The following is a 22030-nucleotide window of genomic DNA, read 5'->3' on the forward strand; positions in this document are numbered from 1 at the left end:
TGCTTGTACATAAGGAGAGCCCTGCCCACAGGTTGTAAGCCACTGAAAACATGAGCAAAGGATGCTCTCAACCAGAGTGCAGTTTCTCAGAGAAGGCTTGGCAGTTTTCCTCCCTCTCTTCCACACTTGTAACGGATTTTAGTTTAGGCAGCCTCTCAAGAAGAGAGGTTGCTTGGTTTCCTTCAAGAATCTAAGTAAGTGCAAGAAAATTGGGTGCTGCAGGCTAGATGATGGAATATTTCAGGAGAGAGAGCCCAGCTTTCTCTAGAGGAAGCTGCCTGCTGCCTGTGGAACCTGGGAGAAGACGTCATGGTCAAAACTAGGTTTGAATAAAAAACTAGCACAAATTCATCTTTGCTCAGCAGTGGTCCTAGACCCGTGGCCCTTTAAACACAAGCTACGTATTAGTTTGGTGGCAGATACCATTCAGAACAACTAGTCTAGTTGAGGATGTGGATTCAAACCCAGATTCTCCTTTCAAACAGGTTTGTAACCTACCAGTTTCATAGCCTGAATCACCAGGGCAGTCTTCCAATGTATTCTCACCATTTCCTGGTTTACCTGGTAGAACAGACAATTTCTTTCATAATTTCACAGTAAAGAAACAGCTCATTTTACTGCAGGACAGGGCTGCAGGATATACATTCAGCAGTCTTAATGATTAACAGGTAACAAAACTAACAATGATGGACAACTCGCTCTGCTTTTGCAGCTGATGACACTCAACCTAGGCTAACTCAGATGCTGAATCACCACCAGCCTAGTACTATAGCAAAGACCTTCCATAAACCAAAACATCCACATTGCTGGAAAACAAAAGGAAAAGCCCAGAAAGGAAATAAGAGTCCAGACATGTTATGTAAGTCAAAGCAGATTATTTATTTATGAAACTGAAAGCGATGACCACTTGTAGTGCAATGACAAGCCCAAGTTTCTTTATCTCTATTTTGAAATGAGCTATCAACTCTCGTCTCTCAAAACAATTGTGCTTTGCTATCATGTGCCTGTTCTACAGTCCCCAGACCACATAATACACACTTCACACTTCTGAGGACAAGGAAGCACCTCTTTGGAGTTCCACAGATAGTTACTTCTTCATTTCATAACTTCTGTAATACAAAGAAATCACTCAAAGCACCTTTATTTCAATGTTTCCAGTTGCTGGATTTTGAAAGTCACATTAATGTAACTATTAATCCCACCCCTCAATTAATTAATGATTAATCCTCATTAATCCCCCCCACAAATAAGCAAAGTGCAGTGTTCTTAAATTGCAACAATGGCTCCAAGCAAGAGGCCATCACAGAAGCAATTTTTGCTAATAGAGAAATGTGATTAAAAAAAAAGATTGCAACTATGGTCACTGAAATTTAAAAATAAACCTCTACATATAAAAATATACCAGCACTTTATGAAGGCACAATAGGAACTCTCTCAGGCATAACCAACAGACTTTGGTACCAACCAGTACAGAAGGGTCCCCATTCCCAAGGCAGCTTCATCGAAGGAAAAAACCTATCAAGGAACACATGGTAAGTATCATTACAGTAAACACAACTGCAATACTTCTCCTACCAAATTCAGCACTGAAGCAGTGCTGCGTGAGCAGCTCAGTGCACATGCCCACACTGATGCCAAGCAGCGGATGGGCCGTGTCAAGCAATGATGTGTGGTATGATGTGTCACTGTTGCAAGGTGGAAAACCAACCAGGTCTATTTTTCTCTGACAAAAACTGCCAGCAGTTGTGTTTTTTCCGTATTTACATTTCTTCCAATTAGGAACAGGAAAGATCAAAGATACAGAGCACAAGCAGGAAAGAGAATTAGTGTGAATGGTACAATCTCGAGGCACTGAGCACCCACAGTGTGCAAGGGAGAGTGTGGGCGCAGACAGCTCTCTTCACCCCAGTGATACAGGTGGCCAGGGTCAGGCTGCAATCTACATCATCTTTATTTCTGGCGGTTTCACAGGTGGCCATCCCTGCCATTTATAGTATGACACCAGCTGCTTAGGCACTTCAGCCAGAACCATCTGGGAAAGAGCTTCCCGGGGAGCCTGCAAGGAGAACAGGGAGAATAAATCAGAAATACTGCAGAGAAAGGATTTATCAGCCCAGTGACAAACTCTCTTAAAGAATTCAGAGTGCAGCCCCCCACTTGCCACATCTCACTCCCTGTTTCAGGAGTTCCTTGCTGCAGTTTTAGGAGCACTTCCAGTCTCAGCGAGCACTGCTGATGAAAATCACTTGTTCCCACTCCTGCACTGCTCCCACCTCAACCCCAGGCTCACACAGCCTTTACAGGGCCCTGATCTGGGTGGGAAACAGCCCCAGCCACTAGCAATTTCTCTTATTTTGGGTTTTGACTCCACTCTTCAAGCCAATTCACTGTGCGGTGTGCAGAAATGCTAGTGCCAACAGTGGAATTAGGGAGGAGCTGGGGAACGACAGGACTGCTTTCAACAGCAGGGAAGACTCATCTCGGCTTAAATCACTCATGGGACTCAACAACAGAGACTGACAACATGATCTCAGTTCCCTGCCTAAATATTTCCATCCCAGGAGAGAAAACATCTCCTTTACTCCTTTCATTCTGCAATACCCAAGAGACAGTATAATAAATCAATGATACAAGAGCTCTTCATGAAAACCTTAAAGAGAGTTGCCACAAGGCATACAGTTTCGAACACAAACATCTCAACTCTCACTGGGAACAAGCAGCTTGGACAGCACTTTGAGCATGCAACTTGCTGCCTTGTCTAGACCCATGCTCATTTTTTAGATGTAACAACTGCATATATTATACTGGCACCAGGACTCTTCTGAAGTTAAAGACAACTCACATTTTTGAACTGTCGGAAAGGCACAAACTGGACAATGTCTCGTGCAACTGGCTCTCCTGTCAGGGACTTCAGGACACCATTGTCTCCATCAAGGAACTCCATTGCTTTGAAATCAGCTTCACCAACTCCCACAATAATGATGGACATTGGCAGCTTAGAGGCATTAACAATCGCTTGCCTAGTTTGGTCCAGATCAGTGATCTCTCCATCTGTGATGATCAGCAAGATAAAGTATTGCTGAAAAAACATTAGAAAGCACCCAGTTAGGGAGTTCAACACCAAAGCTCACATAACTGAAGGCAAACGGAGCAATTTCTTACTCTAAGAAAGAAACTGGATGGTGCTGAAAGTACTAGAGATAAGCCAAGTACTCCTAAATCAACAAAGCTGCATACAAAATTCACTGATGGATGCCGCTTTACTCACCGACATCTCAAAAAGGCTAAAGTTTAATATCCCTGGAGTGTAACTCAAAAAGCCTTCTTTTTTAGTTACCAATAATTTAAATTATAAGTATTAGAAATCTCAAAATACAGAAGTGACAAATGTCATGACACAAAGACACTCTAGAGATAACAAGAGCGGAAGAACACAGGAGCTTTTCTAGAAAGAAAAAAATACCTCAAACCAACACATTAGCATGGTAAAGTGTTTAAAATTTCCTTCTTTTTCCAGAGGCTAAGCTTTAGTACCTGGTTCTGAAATAAGCAAGCACTGTTTTATAGCAGCTATCTACAGACTTAAACTGAAAATCAAAAATGAGACACACACAATGAAAATAAAAGAAAACTGAATTTCCAATTCCAAAATCCAGTTAACACAAGTACTACTATGGTTGCACCCCCTTACTAACAGATTCTTTATTGAAATAGTTAGGTTTTCATCTGTAAGAAAAAGTAGAGATATTTAACATATAAAGAGAAATAAGAAGATTCCCCCAAGTGTTGGGAAGACTAGAAAATACCCTCAGAAATGTAAGAAATGGATCTCCCCAGACCAAGCACCTCACGGTGTGGGAAATATATTCAATGTAGACACAAACATAAGTAGAACCAAAAATATTGACACAGCTAGACCATAAAGCAAGTATCAGAGTGTACATCAAAATTTCTTCTGATTCGTCTATCAAAATGGAATCAGTTAAATCTACCGGTGAATATGAGTCCTTCATCCTTAAGCAAAAGGAATGAAGTTTAAAGAAAGGGAGTTGAATTTTAACAGCAGCCATGGCCATGCAAGCACACAAATGAGACGTGCAACACAACTGTATGGTAGCATGGATGCTCTGCAATGCAATTAGCATGTTGATTTAACAGTTCTCAGACTCCTTTGTTAATCTGGCCCTCTAGATATCCTGATTCTGCATGCCACCATGCTGTGACAGATAGTCAAACCCTCTGATATTTTTCTTGGACACGGTCTTTGTGTACATTCTTGAGAGCAAAATTGTTTGGAATAAAATATATACGGCTCCTCTATACTGTATGCATTCCCTACAGGTGATTGAGCTTTACAAGAGAGGTTAGAATGAGGCAACTGCTGACCGAGTCCAATTGGTCTAAAAGCCAACGCAGCACCCCTGTACACTTCAATAGTAAGTACAATGCCAGCAAACTGTGAAAAGGAGAAATAATACCACTTGAGCAATGGAAACTAATGTCAATGTCTACCAAGTACAGGTTCATCTCAGTAGGTACCAAGAGAGTACCAACAGCCTCTCCATAGGCTGGTAGGAGAGGACCAAACTTGGGATCCTAAGGAAGACAGACAACATCACTTTACCATTCCATTCTACCCCATCATGAACGTGGAAAACGGAAACATCAACCCAATGCAGATCCACAGGAAAGGACATGCACTCACTGAAGCAGTTCCTTGTTGTGCCGACTGCACTGCAAACCTTGCCACATGGTTTATAATAGGAGAGAAATTGGTTGGCCCATAGAGTCGGATCTGAGGAAGGATCTGGCGGTAGGCATCCACTATTCCTTGGATCCCTGTAACATAAGGAAGGCAAGCTGCCACAAGAGCCTCACAACTTCTCCAGTAATTATTTTATAAGCATTACTAAATAGTACAGCAAAAGGGTAATAACTCTCACACAGCTGTGAACTCCTAAAGGACAAATAAGCAGCAGGACAACAGCAAATATACAAAGCACAGGGCTGAAACCAGTGGACATCTGCAGAGATAGGATTTGCAGATTTCTCCCCCATTCTACATTCTTCACATTACTCTCTGTGCCTCTAACATCACAAAGCTCATGGAAGTCGCGGGAAAAATAATCCAGCAAAGGCATGCTGATGATTACATTTACCTTGTTTTTTCTACCTTGTCATCCAATTTGTCTTGTTTAATTGCTTAAAGTCTAATTAGATAACAAGGTCAGAAGCTCTCTGGAACAGTAACTTTTTATTTTCCTTGTGTGAAAGACAATAATCGCTGATTCAGGATTCAAACTTTTCTGTAACAGAAATAGCAATCCCTAAGGTTTTTCCTATGCAAGAAGCTTTTCTCAGATCAGCTAAACAAAATTTTTTAAAAAGTCTGATTTTAAATGGTGCATATTCTTCTGTGGATCCATCTAAATTGGCCTATTCCTGGCTTCTATCAATGTAGCTTCATTTGCCACTGCTGCTTGCGTTGTCCACCATGCAGGTTTTAGTGTGGTAACTCTCAAAGCTACTGCACAGGGACCCTTAAAGGGCAAAGACACAGACGCCAAGGAGGCAGACAATGCTGAACTGACTGAGGAAATGCTTGGATTTTAACACTGAATCTCAGATGCCATTTTTTGTTGGCCTTAAACCAGAGAGAAAAAGTGAACTGAGTTTAAAATGCTTGTTCAAGAGCAATTCTGTGTCACTGCACGCTGAAAGAGTTCTTAGCCCTAAAAGGTCATAATCCATCTTAGAGAGCAGCCATTAAAAAACAGCTGAAACAACCTCCACTGAAGAAGATGTCTATAAAGAAAATAAGCTTTTAAGACAACCCTTTAAAAGATAACATTCAAACATATACGCATTGCTGATGAAGTAAACATGGTCTCTAACAGCCTTAGCAGATGGTTGCTCTGGAACCATGACTAGCACAGGCACGTTGCTGATCTGAATCCACTATCACCTATAACATACCAGAAGTAACCGAGCTGCAGCAACAAAAATTTCAGCGCAGACTAACAATCAAATTAAATCTAGACCCCTTCACTGGAGCTTATGTAGACCGCCCAGAAGTCTGCATCAACACACATCTGCTCTTGTCAGCATCCAGGTGAGAGTAAATCTAATTTGCTGCACGTCTTGGTGCTGCATCTGGTTCTCACCAGTTATCAAAGAAATACAACACTTCAAACATCCATCCCTCTCAGTGAAATATTAATAAAAAGGTGTCCTTACCTTGACAGTAAGGGTTGCTCGGGTTGAAGTTCAAAGCAAACTCATGAGATACCTAGGAAAGGGGACATTACAAACAGTTAGTGAATGCAAACATGGACAGAGCAACTGCCCAGCGTTGTGAAGGCCCTACCTGCCAGCTAGGAGGAACCTGAGCTCCAAACCCAAATGCAGGAAACAGCTTGTCCCTGGAGAGAAAGGGCAACAACAAGAAATGAGAAAGAGCAATTCTTTAATAACTCACTATTCTGTTTTATTGCCAGAAAGCAGCTGGAGACCAAGGTTCAATTCCTGCCACAAGGAATGGGTACACCATCTAGCTCCCCAGGGCCAGCCACCAGTTACCCAAGGGTTGCAGGCTTGGGCTTGACAGTTTCAGAACTTCTTTCAGTGCAGCACCCCACAGGACTCTCAGGAGATTTTGAAGTCACAAGAGAAAAGCCAACCCAACCACAGCCTGGCTAAAGGACAGAGCTGACAAACATGTTCCCATTGAATCAAACAGGGCATTCATGTTTGAAATGCACCATCAGCAACATGGGATTAGTGACCAGCTAAAGCAGCATTACAGAGTAACCCAGGGCCATAAAAGGGCAGACCTGGAGGGACAAATCAAGCAAACATGCCAAATTACGAAGGGCTGCCACTGCCCTCCCTGGTAGTGACAGAAGTGGGAGGAAGCAGTAGCAGCTCCTGAAGGGATCTCCCAAGGAAAGGCAGCACCTCAGTCATTCAAACGCTACAGATCCAGAACAAGCTATTGGCCTTGATCACCGACACTGCTGTGACACGTTTTTGATGCAGCAGCTAGATCACTACATACGTGTCATAATCCTGGACTACACTTCCCACACTCCAGATGGCAATCAGGTACTCATTTATCCCGTCTGGACTGATGTAGTGAAGAGAATCTGGTGACCTGGGATCTCCGTTGGAGCCAGTGAAGTCTACACCCACCTAATCAGTCAAGATGATGACAGCAAGTCACTGATGCATCATCATAAGTAAATGAGAACTAACCATACCCAGAAACAGAGGGTTAGACCAGGCCCACATAGCTCCCTTCCTCCCAGGCACACAGGCAGCCCTATATAGGGACAGGCAAAAAAGCCTGCATACCTTTTCCCACTGGGATACATGCATGTTTAAGAAGTAGTAATTCTTTCCACTGATAACCAATTTCTCAAAAGAAGTTTAAGAAACCCTAGTTCCATTAAAGTTGCTGCTTGATCACAAAAAGTAAAACTATAATATCATTTGTTTTTTGCAGTCTTCATCACAAATGCAGTATGCATTTGCAGTCATTCGCACTGCAAATAAAAGTAGTAATCACAACCTCATTGCTCTTGTCCTGTCATCTACCAAGTGGGGAAACAACTCACCGTAAAGTTAATCTGGCATCCTCCCATGACATAGTCCAGAAACGAATATTCTGTCTCAATCTAGAGGAACAGACAGACAGTGTTACACCTCCTCCCCATAAGAACAGATTTCACTACAATCAGAAACTAAAAAAGCCAAAAAACCCACAAAAATCTTCCTACCTTGCAGGATTTTATCCTAATAATACCAGAGTTTTTGTAGCTCTTTTTCTTTTGTTTTTTCTCAGGATGAATACATTCAAATTCCACCTACAGAAAGCAAGCATGCAAGAAGCAAGTTCCAAAATATCTGCATTTACAGCAGGGCAAATTATTGAAACAGAACAGTGTCAGACATCACACAATTTCAGAGTTACCCAAATATCTGGCAGAATTCTGAAACTTAATTGTAAAAAGGTTTGCAACTACTTTGGCTGCTATCTGGCGAGTTAAATGGGATGCTTTTGCTACCAGCACTGGGCAAAACATGAGGAAAGACCTCAGAAGTATCTCTCTCCTCAACAACATAACTGTTATTCTGTATGCAATCATGGAACAGTGTCATTGTATCAGAGGGAAAAAAAGTTGATCAAAACCACGAGCATTTCTCTTAACATAATCAGGCTCTTTTTGGGTTAAGGGAAGGGAATGCACTCAAACAGAAGATGAGGAGGCAAAATCTTGGGATGGGGGAGGCCAAAAAAGCCTAGGTTGCAGGTTCCCAATGGCAGTGTTTCACTGGTTTGTTTCACTTGCAATAGCTGTGATTTCACATGGGCTAGGGAAAAAGGCAAGAATCTTCCACCAGCTTTAGGATTACAACCACAGAAATCAAGCGGGCTAGCAAGCGGAAGCAGTCCTAGGCTACGTCCTGTGTGCAGATTCATCTGTCTGAATTCAGACGAGACATCTCCATGAGAATGAGAGTTCAGGTTTTCACTGCAGGTAACAGAGAGAAATGGGCACCACCAGCAAATGATTCAACTTACTCTAAACTGGATGTCCAAGACAAAGTAAGAAGAGTACCCCTTGGAAGCACTGCTTCTCTCAGTTAGCTAGAAAGGCAGAGTGCTCGTGAGGGCAACCAGCTCAAGCACAAATGTTATCTGAGACAAGCCCTACTTCTGGACTCGACTGTTAAAGCATGAACAAGCCCTTTATTTCCACTTGACTCAGCAGAGGCAAAAGCAAGTTGAACTGCTGGGAAAAGTGACTGGTGGCCAGCAGACAATGGGCTCAAGCATGTGTTTAGGAATAGGAATGGTAACAGGAAAACAGAGCAACATAATTCCCACACCAGGTTTTATTGTTCCCAGATGTTGGCTTAGTACATACGAAGATACAGACATAAAAATTCACTTTTGGAAGCAACAACTAAAAATATATCTCTGAGGTCAATATTAAAAAGGGTTTGTGAAAGACTGAATTATGGACTAAGTTAGCGGGGGATTGAGAAAGCTCACCGGAGAGCCGTCACCTGCTTTCTGCAGCTGAGTCAGGTTAGTTTCAAAAGTGCCTATCAAGTCATGCGACCCATCGCTGTCATGATCTGCACACTGTACCTGAAAGGGAAGAGAGAGCAAGCAATGGGCAAGCGTAATGCATTAGAGAGAGCAGCAGCTGCTCGCCACGTGATGTCCTGCTTCCAACAGCTTTGCAGCAATGCTAGTGAACTCCCCTATCACATCTGAACTGGTGGTGTCATCCATATCACTAACTGAAGCCTGACAGTAAGAGAGACACCCAGAGTGAATCTCAGAAAAAGGAAGATGTTCAATTGCTCACCCATTTAAGTACACGCAGTGTAAGTTTTAATTAAAAGCTTTCCTCAGTTTAAACACAAGAGGTTAAAACAAACCAACCACAAAACCCCCCAACATTTCACAGCCCAGATGTATAAATGCGAGATCATTCAGGACAAGGTATGCAACTGGGGTTAATGGGAAGAAGCAATTAAAAGTTTGTTATCTAAGCACTTTCTGAATATACTCTTTTCTTCTGCCCAGCAATAGCATCGATTTACAAAGAAACTGCAACTTCCATGGAGCACTAAGTCTGTCTTTTTCTGCATCTTATACCAACCAAATTATAAATAATTAATAACCAGTCATGTTTAAATCAGCATGACAGCTTCAGAACTAGATAATGCAAAAGAGCAATACATTTAAAAATAAAAATATGCTAATAACTGTGGCTTAGAGCAAACGCAGTAATGAGTATATTGTCAATAGCTCTCCACAAACTCAACTATGCAGAGCATTCATAACATGCACAATACACACGACTGCAGAACACAAGTAATTCCAGAAGCAGTCAATCAAGAAACAGTTTGTGAACAGCTGCTTCCTCCCCTGTTGAAGTTCACATGCTACACAGATTCAAAAGCTCTCTTTCTGAGATCTGCCTTTAGTAACCAAGAAACTGATGTTACTCCAGTATAAACCACAGTGACAGCTTTCTCCTCAGGACGAAGGGACAAGATGAACCCATGGGTTACACCTCTATAAGGATGCCAAGTTCAATGGCTAGATATCTGAATTTGAGACAGGGTTCTTTTAGGACTACTTTGATCCACTAAGGATCTGCCACTGGTATGATAGGGAAACCTGTACAAAAAGCTGAGTGAATTATGGTCTAATCTAGCCACCTAAATGGGAAGCACCGTGTCATCCTTCAGTCTCTTAATGGGAAAACAAGGTCACCTTAGAGACTGTGCCCCCCTTCTCCCCCTTTATCCTTCTCAACCCACCACCTTTCCACTCCTCTCTTCTGCATGCTCTGCCATGAAGAAACTCTCACCCTCCTGCCTGAACTCCACTCTGCCTCTCTCAACAATTCTGATGTTTAAACATCACCCAAAAGCAACTGGATTATGCCAGGGAGGCCAACAAAGGAGGATCTCGTGCAGAAGCCAGAGCGCGGACTCCTGGTGCAGGGTTTCCTTTGCGCCAATACACCTGGAGAGCTGCAGAGAATTCAGCAGCTGCCGCCTCCGTGCACCTCCTCACCTCCTTTCCCCTCCTGCTTGCTCCCGCTCCCTCTCTCAGCCGTGCCAATAAAACTGTATTTAGGATCAGCTTCATTATTAGTTCACAGCATGATACTGCTTAAAACAAACCTCTTTTTGCAAGGGTTTTCTAAAACTGGCCAAGATTCACTGCATGCAGCCCAAAGCGTAGTGCTGCTGCTGCAAACCAAATCCTGCTAGCAATACTGCAGGACACTGTATATAGTTATTTACTGATGACTTGTTTCTTCGCAAATGAACTAGCCAATATTTGTTATGAGCCTTGGTATACAGTCCGCAGGTAAAAGGCCCCTTCCATCGACAGAAGGAACTTTCAAAATTCACAGAAAATGGATTTGCCATCAAACACATGGACTGGTAGCTTTAGTCCCAATACCAAACCCCACAAATTTTACATTTGCTACTTCCATCTAAATAGCTATGGGGGAGAGACGCTACCTTCATTTGCCCCTATTTTTAATGAAACTGTCAAGAAGACTAGGCTGTGTCACAAATCTGAGCTGTTCTTAACACAGAACAAGGAGAACACTCCTCTGCTTCACAATGAAGAAAGAATTACTGAAATACTAGGTAGCATCATTAATTTGATCAAAAGATTTCTGTTCATACACATATTCAGTACATAATCCTCATACATAGCTGGCAAAGCTGATGTTTAGGGGACACATCAAAATGGCTGTTTCCACTGAAGTACAAGGAGTTCTCCCTTCACTGACTACCATTATTTCACGTGTAATTGTTCCTACATAAATTTTTGGAAGCCTCAAACAAGAGGTTCAGAGCAGCAAATACCAGATGAAAAATGAAACACTAGTGCAATATTATATTCTTTAGTGCTGCTAATGAAACTCCTGCCTGTCAGCCTGGATTCTCCTTTCTGACTGACTTCCCTAACCTCTTAAGTACAAGAACAGTATAATCCTTTTTCACAGCTGCATTGCGAAACTTAATAGATTATTTGCACATGCACCTAGAATTTCGGCTGACATGAACTAAGAGCAAAAATCTATCCTTTTTAAGAAGCAGGTCATTCCAAAGTGAATTCCAAAGCACAGAAAGCTTCTGGAAAACAAACAAACAAAAAAACCCCCAAAACAAACAAAAAAAATTAAACAAACCAACCAACCGAAACAAAAGCAAAAAAACCAAACCAAACAAACAAAAACCACACACACACACACACACACACAAAAAACCCCAACCACACAAATCTTTTTGGACTATAACAAATAAAGCCTCATGTAATAGAATGTGTAAACCATGCCATCTCATGTCAGTTTTGACAAATGATAATATGGATCTCCTTGCGATCTCCTTTCCACACTTGCCGCTCACGTTTGGACCAAGAGGACTTCTTTCTGACCTAAGACTGTTGATTCTCCAACAATAAAATCTCATGAACACCACTTAGAACATTACCACGTATCAACAAGCCCCGCACACTTGAACATCTATTTCCAGGTTAATAATCTCAGTAACTCTTTGGACCTGCCATGCTGCACAAATAAAAACATTAGCATGCATGCTTTTTGCTAAACCTTTCAGATCAAACTTCCAGCATGAGATTTCTTCACAGACAGGATGAGGCAGGAAAATTCTGCAAATGGAAAGTGTTTAGGAGTTGGATAAGCAGAGAGAGACTGTACTCACACAGAACTATCTATGGATTTAAATGCCTTTATCAATGCATTGCTTAGAACAGAAATTAACAAATTAATTTGCTATCAGATTTTTGTTTTGTAGAAACTTATTAAAAGATGCCCATTAATTGTTCTGCTACCGCCTCCATAAACCAGGACCAGAGAGAATTAGTTATCATATACAAGACCACAAGGAATTGCAGTTCTGACTCAAAACCAAATTTCTACTTGGGACAGATTGAAAAAGAGTTGGGACAAGCCTGCCAGTCTCATGAACGGATGAATCTGACAGATGCGTTAAGGTCTTCTTTATATCAGTATCCTAAGGCACTCAAGCTTGTCCAACATATATGAGCTTCCCAGTTAACTCAGAAACAGTGCTAGAAAGTGACAATTTAAAAAACAAAACAAACAAAAAAAACCCCAAAACAACAACCCCCCCAACAACCCCCACCACCAAAACCCAACAAAATAGTGAAAAAAATCAGTTATAATTCTTCTTATGACTAATCATTAGAAAGTGCGTCACTTCTGCATTTCCTGACTTCTCAATTTGATAACTCATGATGTTTTAATACAGACTTCATACTTAACAGACATATAATCATTTATCTGCCACACCACTATTCTAGAAAGGCAATCTAAAAATTTAAATATGACTAGATAACCTGGTAACTCATAGTTAACATCAACAGAGACTGGATTACTTATAACAACAAACAAAGTGAATTTCTGAAGGCTGTACCTTGATAGGTTTATTAAAATCTCCACCACAGAACGTCTGCAAGGAAACACTGAACTTCCTCCAGCACGGATTTAAGTTGTTCTTAATCACCTTAAAAAAATTACAGCATAACATCATGTAAGGGATGTGGTGTGCAAGTCACTAAGAAACATAACATGAGGGTTCTGCACAGCTGTCTAAGAACAGCCTCAGTCAGGTCAACCCTGAATGCGTGGACGGCCAAGCAAAAGCTCCATAAGATATAAAAGCTTGAAGTTCAGGGTAAAGTCAAATTTTAGAGGACCCTTTTTTAGGATACAAGACAACTTTCATTGCAGAACTGGTGCAAAACATGACCATAAGTGAGACTCCTACTTTCAGTAGGAACTCAAGAAAAACATCAGCGTAGAAATAGTACCTCTGATCTGTACACCAGCTGCCACGTTCCAGCATCACTCGGCTTGTAAAACTCCAAAAATGGATCTGATTTACCTAAGAAATCCTGCAAACAAAAACCAAACAAAAGTAATCAGCCTCCTGTATTTTGCTCAGATGAGAGAAGAGCTAGCTAATCAGTACACAATACTTCAAACAAAGCACAAAGTCAAACAAACTATACATTTGTTTTCCTCTCTTTTACTTTACTTTTCTCTTTTAAACTGCTGCACTTCTAAGTCATCAGAATTTACCAGCTCTGATTCCAAGACCGTGTCCTCAGACCATTTTTGTCACTATAAATTATGTCATTTTGCTGACTGAGCAGTGAGGTCACTAAATCCCTGGATTGGTCTTCGGGTTAAAGTAACATCGAGGCAGCATACCCAAATTTCCACCCTTTTCTTCCTTAATAACATTACAGAAAGCTCAGTTGACAGCTACAATATTCATCGGAGACAATAACGTAATTGAACTGTATTAATATACAGAATATTCCAAAGCCAAAATAATCCCCCAAAACCTAAACCTGGCAGTTGAGTTTCCAGTTTGACATTGTGGTTTTCAACATGAAATTATGTCTCTAGTTTACTTCACTGTAAGTAATAAAACACAGTGAGCCTTTTTTCACACATGGATTACCTAGCTTAGTTGAATGTCTGCAAATACAGAGAGGTTCCTGGCCAAAAGGCACGAACTTTAAATATTGCAGAAGCATGCAATATAATTTAAAAAAATCAATACCTTTTTGTCCAAGTTTCGGGCTTCAATTTCCAAGTACACAACCCTGGTATCTTTAATCTCCTCTGCTGAAATCTGTGCCACAGAAATAAAATAAAAAAAAAAAAAAGAAATTAAACAAGAAACCCCACAGAGTTTTGCTCGTACTTTGTCCATGAAAGAAACTGTAGTTACAAATACCTCTCTTTCCTGTACACGCGCAGCATTTGAAGACATACTGTCAGAAAACCATAAATGTTACTTTGTCCCAGACAAAATATAGAATACTGAGAAATCATTTTTTCCACACAAAAACATTATTTACCGTAATGGTGCCTTTTCCTGCTGGTTTTCCCTGCTTCAATTCCAGCGGTCGGGAGAACACCGAGCTGGACACAACCTAAGGTTGAAAGACAAATAATATAAATATCAAGTTAGACAAAGAGCAAAAAATTGCTCTTCAGGAGCAAAATTTTCAAACTCTCCTAAAAGATCTAAAAGGATTTAAATGCATTTCCAACAGCGACAGCCATCAGAGTTTGTGCTCCTGAATGGCTGAACAGTCTGAAAATTATCTTCTCTCACTATCCACAAAACAGTACCCACTAACACGTCTCTGAACTTAACTTTAGCCTCCTATTTTTGCTACCCCCAAGACACAAGAGGCATTTTCAACACAAGTCACCAAAAAGCTATTAATAAGTCAGAAAAGACTATTTAATTTATCAAGTCTTTCTTTAATAAGATGAACCCCACTTTTCTTCTCCAACCTAGCTATACAAACCCCTCCTCAGGAAATGAATGCAGAATCTCAAATAGCCTTAGTTCCCCAAATTTACTGCGGATGATCACTTTGTGCAAAGGAGACTCCATTAGAGCTCTTCAAGCACCATGCCTTCCTTACTCCCAGACTGCCTTTAGTGCTACAAGCACCTCCTAAGTTAAGCAATTAACAGCAAACCATGTATATTTCTAACCTTTGCTTTGTGATTGACACAATGATTTTTCTATGTTCAATAGTAATGTAAACTAACCTGTTCAACAAGATGTTTTCAAATTTGAATGCGTCAAAGCCTTTGAGAAAGCAATCTTTACCCCATTTTTCATAATAAACCCAACGCTTACTGCTATTTTGTAGATCACTTAACATGCCTCTACACATACCTGTCCTAGCGTGCACTCGATCCCTCCAAGGTAGTCATCGTCATTCAAATCAAAGGTCTTGTTATCAATATCATACACACCGAATTTCAGCTTCTGCACTTTCTCAAAGTAGTAGTCCACAACCAGTTTCTTGCAGAAATCAGGGTTTTGGCAGTTCTTGATCCTCTCTGTGCGATCAAGCTGCACAAACACGGAAGCAAAGTAATTGATGATGAGTAAGAACCATGCTTTCTCCCACACAGTTTTTAATCTGCGCCCGTGGGCCTCTGCACTGGTCGAACACAGGCACCAGCCGGGCTACGCACCCCGGACGGTGCTTCAAGCTCGGTGATGAACCAGGCTGCTGCTGCCAGGCTGACTGACAGCTCGCCAAGAAAGGAAATCGCATCCAATCATAAGCGTTACCATATGGGAAAATCCTGAAAGTTAGGGGAAAAAAGGTTGGTGAAACACTGCATTCAGGACTGTGTGCTCTGAGGTAAAGGAAAGAGGACAGGCCATATCGTTACAGGCAAACGAACATCCCGATGCAACTCAAGCAAACAGGTGAGCAATTAATGAAACCAATGAACATAAAACTCCAGAGTTTGAGCGTGGGCATTGGGGACTGCTCATTGAATGCAAATCCGAATTAAACATATCATGCACCCGCTGGGAAAACCAACGGGATGGAAAGGGGAAAACCCGGTGTGTTCACACCCGACGGGAAAGCGGGGTCTGACGGCCGCCCTTACCTCAGCCCACTGGCCACCGCCCACGTCCTGGAGCAAGACGCAGAGGGGGTCCGAGCTGGAGCCCACGTCCCTGTCGAGGAGGCTCCGGCAGGACACCGACAGCTCCACCCTGGACACGCACCCGGCCATCTACGGGCAGAGCAGAGGGTCAGACCACTGCCCCGCCGCGGGGGCCGCTCCCGCCCCGCGCCCCCCGCCCGCCCCCAGGGGCTCCCGGCGGCGCGCGCGGCCGGGGGCGGGGCCGCGGCTCCGCGGAGCGCGGGAGGCCCGGCCCGGCACCCCCCGCTCCCCGCGGCCACGCAGCGCCGCCGGCCCGACAGCCCCGGCAGAGCGGCGGAGCGCGGCCGCCGCCGGCCCGCCCCGCGCCCCCGCCGCCCTCCCCTCCGCCTCTTTTATTCATGTATCCTCATCGGGCTCTGCCCGCTGCTCCCGGCGGCCCGGCTCCCTGCGGCCGGGCTGCAGGCGCCGGAGCAAAGGGCCCTTCCCTCCGCCTCGGTGCGCGCTTCTCCCTACCGCCCTGCTCTCCCCAGGGGGAAATGGATTTTTAAAAACGCTCTCGCATGTTGTCACTTCATGGGGCAGTTGTTGATTACACGATTCCTGAAGCTCCGGACCTGCCTGTGCAGATGCTCTCTCAGCCTTTCACTTCACGGGGAAAGGAAACCTTGTCTAGCCAGCGCCTGCAGGCAGCGCAGCAGCAGCCACCCTGAACTGAAGCGGCTGAAATTTGCTCAACACAGTGAAAGAGTTGTAAAAGCCCCCCCAGCCTGCAAGACCTCCCTTCGATCCTTACATGCTCGGCTGCAGGACCTACAGAACCCCATTTCTTGGTGGTGCTGCCTTCAGAAAAAAAACTGTATCATCTTGTAACAAGGTGATAACTAAATTTTATTACATATCAAACTGCAGACACTTCTGTTCAAAGAACAGCTGTAACTCTCAAAACTGAATTTAGAAGATAAGCCTTCAACATCAAAACATTCAAGAGATTGGACAGCTTGAGAGCTCTAAATGTGAATATTTCAGAGAAGCTCCTTCAGAGTTTGGAAAATAAGGAAATAAGTGTTTCTTCTTTCTAGTATTGAGTATCCACATGGCTTTGTCATACTTGCAGGGTGTAAATATTTATCTCAATGAAGAGATAAGCTTTTATTAGACAACATTTAATCCCTTAGACCTCCCAGTCTGCAGTCTACCCTGGACAGATGTTAACGACGTCACTTAATACGCTATTGCACAGCACTCGGATGCTCTAGTGATGGCACCAGGACAAAACCGGCACTCAGTAAGAATTAGCAAAGCTTTAGGCAATAAGGATCATAGTTCAGTTTTCTACTAAGGTCATTGTCATCATCTGCTTTAACACCAGCATCAGAGGCTAGTTTGAAGTAGTATAGTCAACTGTTCAAACTACTAGTTAGAGCCATCCATCTTCCACTTCAGTTGCCTTCAACCCCAAATAAGATTCACAAAAGAAACCATTGCCTTTAATACATACGTTCCTCCTAAAAATCACAAGTCACAGGTATCAGGTTTTTTCTTTACTACATGTACCATTCCACCAGTCTCACCTCTGCAGTCTGCAGTTCTACAACTGTGCACATTTGTATGACACCAGTTGTTTGACAAGGAAGATCAGGACAGCCAGCCCTGGCTCCCGTGCCAACATTTCTCCTCTCTTTTCCTCTACTGCAACGGAGATTTCTGTACCAACAGGAGACAGAACCAGGAGCCACCTTTCCTCCCCACTAGAGCACAAAGGATCAGGAGTAAAGTTAACCTCAAAGAAACAGCTCCCTGCAAGCTTTAGCATCCCCAAACAGCAGCAGTCCCTTTCTAGGAGGAAACCATTACTACAGGTCTCAAGCTGCACACAGAACAAGTCCGTACATATTTATTCCATGTTACGAAGACACCACTAAGGAAAAGTAAAAAGTTTGAGATGGGAACTGTTAAACCACACAGTGAAGCCAAGAAGTGAAGTGACGCAAGCCCTCAAACCTGACTACTACCCATCTACTATCTGAATCTCTTCTCCAGATCAGTAGCAATAAAATTATGAAAATACTCCACCGTTTCAAGGATTTATCTTTCAATACACTAATACCCAGAAGGCTGTCTCATCCTACTGTTTTGGATTTAGTAATGGCATAGGATTCCCCTTGAAACATAGACCGGATGTTCTGCTGAACCCGTAGGAAGTTACAGACCACAAGGGATCCTTTCCCGCTACATCCTCCTGCTCTATCTGGAGATCACAGGGCACCAGCCGATGCACATGACAACCAGCACGCAACAGAGTACAGCCAGGCTGGTTGTTCGGAGTGGTTCAGCAGGAACCGTTCTTCTAACAGGCTGTACTCCCTCCTCGCCAACTCGGGGGATAACAAGAAAGCAGGTTTAACAACTACAGACAGAACCCTTATGGAAAGAAGAGGGATAGCTCCTTAACAGATTCAGCTAAAAAATTCATGTTTACTCCGAAAACATCAGTTTGAACCTCAGCCAGCATTTCTTTATATATTGCTACCTACAAACATCCTTGAAAAGTCCACACAAAGGTTGTTTTGTTTTGTTTTTTGTTTTCCCCCACTTCACAGCTTTCCAAATACAGTGTATGGTGTTCTCCAGTTTCAATCCATTCCTTGAATAATAGCAGCAGAAAACCCTGATCACAGACCAGTATGGGTATCTCAGCAGCAAGAGCAAGGAGTAGGTGGTCTGTGAAGACACAACATCCATTTCAGTAAAGCCTGAAGACTGCTTAGCCTCTAGGTAAGCACCTTCACCCAGTCATCCTGCTCGTGCAGTTAGTGGGAGAAGTGCAAATCTCTCTAAAGCTGCCTGCATCTGAAAAGCTTAAAAAGATTGAAAGCTTAATATATTTTCATTCCCAAACACACACACATACAAAAATACTGAAAAGGGGAAAAATAGTGGAGTTCCTCAACAATTTGGAAAACTAGCCCCAACTTCAGTTATCAACTATTTTTAAACAGGATTTAATGATGACAAGCATTGGCTGAAATATTCCCTTTTCCTCCGTAAAGCAAGAATTCTAGAATTTACTTTCATTCTTCATAGTAAACTGTATTTTACTATAGTAATTGCATTTCTTTTCCTATAAAAACCTGAATTGTTTATGTGAAATGTATCAGTTGGCTTTCACCTCCACCTCTGTCCATAAAGGCTCTGTTCACTTCCTCAGAGAGGAGTGACCATCCTGAAAGCTTTGAAAACACCATCAATCAGCACTTGTACTTAGAACAACCCCATGCCTAATACAACATCCCATCCTGTTTCTCTTTAAGCAGAAGCCTGCAATGCTTTCTCTTTTCTCTTAAGCTTCTACGTCCTGAACATCTACACAACCCTGCAACATCTTCTTGGTATTTCATCACTTTGAAAGCTGCCCAGCTAGCACGTGCCAGCTTACTCCCAAGGAGCAAGCACTGCACCATCAGTACGATTTTTAACAACACAGACCAAGCAGTAATGATTCATCACTTACCCGTGCTATGTAATAGACACATGATGAGAGAGAAAGGTTCTAGCGGTTACTATGCTCAAACAGTGCATGAAGGCTCTGATCCCAGGCTAAGTATACAGTTTGGTGTAATTAAACTGGAAGAACTTGGGGTTTTATTATTTTTATTAATAGCCTTCCTTTTTTCCTTGGCATGCACTCAAAGAACACCAATCTCATTCAGCTTGCAGATTCGAGTCAACATTTCAAAAACAAATTTCATGTTGTTTCACCAAGTTTTCGTAGAGCATACTTTAACCATTCAGACACACAAAATAAGTTTAGATTTTAGACTTGCAACAATTAATCTTTACTATGACAGAATATTATTTACATTTGTTGCAACACTCAAATTTTTCTATTTTCCAACAGTTCCAGAAATTCTAAAATTCATTGATTTCTTATTTCCCCCCCCCCAACCACCCTTGATAACTAATATTGATGTCTATTATTTGAAACTTCTGGTTTACAGAAGACAATGGATATTTCCAAAGCAAAACAGCAGCTAAAGCAAACTGCATTCCATAGAGGTATTAAAACACACTCAATTTATAAAGGATTTATTATAGATTGATCCTTAACAGCTTGCAACGACAACAATTTTAACAAACAATCTCTCTAACTTACTCGCCACTGGCAGATTAATGTACAGCATGGTCTGGAAGTCACAAAACTATTCTAGCAGCAGAAATTCAGTTTGCCAAGTAAAAATGAACTCCAAACATGATAATAAATTCAAACTCTATTTAAAATACATAAAACAGAGACACTGGGTACATCTCAGCATAGCTGGTTCAGAAAAAAAGGCAATGTAAGCAAGCCACTGGGTAAGTGCTGCTGTTAGAAATAGCCTGTAAAATCACAACTGATGTTACATTATACCCCCACGATCAACAATTTGTATTGACAATAGCCACACACATCTGATCCAATGCTCTCACAACTCGGCGATCTCACTGTTGAGAGGCATGCCCTGTGAAGTTTCATCTTGAGCCGAATTCTGCACGTTCTTTTCTCAAGGGAAGAGTTTCCAATACTCAGCTTCAGATCCATCAGGCACCTATATTTTTTGCCTTTAGTTAGAATTGCACGATATAACACCAGATTTTGAGGAAAAATAAAGCATCACCCACGTTATCGCTACAAACTCTAGAGCAAAATACTATCCACAGAAGTCCTTGAGATCCTGAGCACATACTCCAGAGAAGTCTTTCACTGCTCAACCAGATGTCATTCCCAGGTATTCAAGTAAAACACAGAATGGCTCCAGACTAAGTAAGCTTTAAGAAGCACTCAGACAACCAAACTGAGGTCCAGTTTAAAAAGTCAACATTATTTTTACTGTGCATACCACCTCTGCCCTGTAAAGAAGATCATGAACTCCAATAGTTCTGTAATACACATGGAACGATAAATCCCATATTTCCAACAAAGCTATTCTACACTGAATTGAAGCACACCAGTAAAGAAGTTGACCCTAAATAATCAAACCGAGGCAAGAAAATGCTACATTCTAGGAAAATCACATAAGAGATCCATGCTACACATTCAGAAGAGTAAGGAATTACCTGCTACTTTCTGAAGTTTTATATAAGCATTTCAGAACTTCCAACCCTTTTCACATGATTCTACAGAAAAAAACAGCTTCCTTTCATACAGAAAAGAACATTCTCCAATGTAAACAAAATCAAATCCATAGACAAGTCTAATATTAATTTATAATTATTCTTCTAGTGATTCAGCATAACCAAAGCTTAAAAGCAAATCAAATGTAAGAGAAGAAAGCGCTGTCCACCTATACTCGAAGAAAGCTTCAGAACAGAAGTGCTGAAAGATTTTAATTGTCCCAATTCAGAGCTTTGGAGGGCCTCGCATTTCCCCAAAATGCCACATATGGGTGTTTGTAGCATAAACAAACTCCTCTGTACTTAGCCCTCTGCAGTAGGAGTGCCACCATTCAGTTGACTACAGATCGAGTGCTGGACCGCGTAAGGTGCGAATTATTGAGTTAACAGTTGTTTTTATACACTTCCATACCACACTAAGCCTGAAAGCCAGAGGCTCCCCTTTCCCTTTAGGCTGGGGAGGATGGAGTGAAGAAGAGGAGCACAAGGCAAGAGGGGGGTTGTGACTCAGACCATCCCAGTATGACAGCTCACAGAACCCACAGAGTCACCTGGAGGACAAGAAAAATCTAATAACTTCATGGCATCAAACACCACCAGCAGTATTTTTGGCAGTGCCAGAAGTGATGTCTTCTGGAGAGAAAATGTTAGCGTTATCACACAGTCTAGTCTTGTGGGCCAGCTTGATTTCACTGCTCCACATAAGACAGAACGTAAGCAAGGATTAAGCACAAGAAAACTCACAGTTTGTTCCCACTTAATCACACTAATAAATTCTCATCAATTACACCACTCTGTACAGGATACCCAACAGAGTCTATTTCAGTGTACACCAAATG

At 42.1% G+C, this 22030-nt stretch overlaps 1 protein-coding gene across 5 annotated transcripts in view; it reads right to left on the reverse strand.

The window, feature by feature from the left end:
• Positions 1-885: 885 nt before the first annotated feature.
• The window catches only part of CPNE1 (copine 1), a 43836-nt gene continuing 22691 nt past the window's right edge, over positions 886-22030 (reverse strand). For all 5 annotated transcript variants that reach the window (XM_082325601.1, XM_082325605.1, XM_082325604.1 and 2 more), the window contains exons 2-16: positions 16041-16169; positions 15307-15486; positions 14468-14542; positions 14167-14238; positions 13406-13489; positions 13009-13098; positions 9059-9157; positions 7779-7865; positions 7617-7676; positions 7058-7191; positions 6368-6422; positions 6238-6289; positions 4706-4839; positions 2843-3079; positions 886-2056 (exon numbers count right to left, since the gene is read on the reverse strand). In XM_082325601.1, coding sequence (XP_082181727.1) covers positions 1940-2056; positions 2843-3079; positions 4706-4839; positions 6238-6289; positions 6368-6422; positions 7058-7191; positions 7617-7676; positions 7779-7865; positions 9059-9157; positions 13009-13098; positions 13406-13489; positions 14167-14238; positions 14468-14542; positions 15307-15486; positions 16041-16169 — 1605 coding nt within the window. In that variant the 3' untranslated portion in view covers positions 886-1939. The remainder of the gene's footprint in view (positions 2057-2842; positions 3080-4705; positions 4840-6237; positions 6290-6367; positions 6423-7057; positions 7192-7616; positions 7677-7778; positions 7866-9058; positions 9158-13008; positions 13099-13405; positions 13490-14166; positions 14239-14467; positions 14543-15306; positions 15487-16040; positions 16170-22030) is intronic.

Source organism: Platalea leucorodia (genome assembly GCF_965183815.1).
Source record: "Platalea leucorodia genome assembly, chromosome: 13".
NCBI classification, from domain to species: domain Eukaryota; kingdom Metazoa; phylum Chordata; class Aves; order Pelecaniformes; family Threskiornithidae; genus Platalea; species Platalea leucorodia.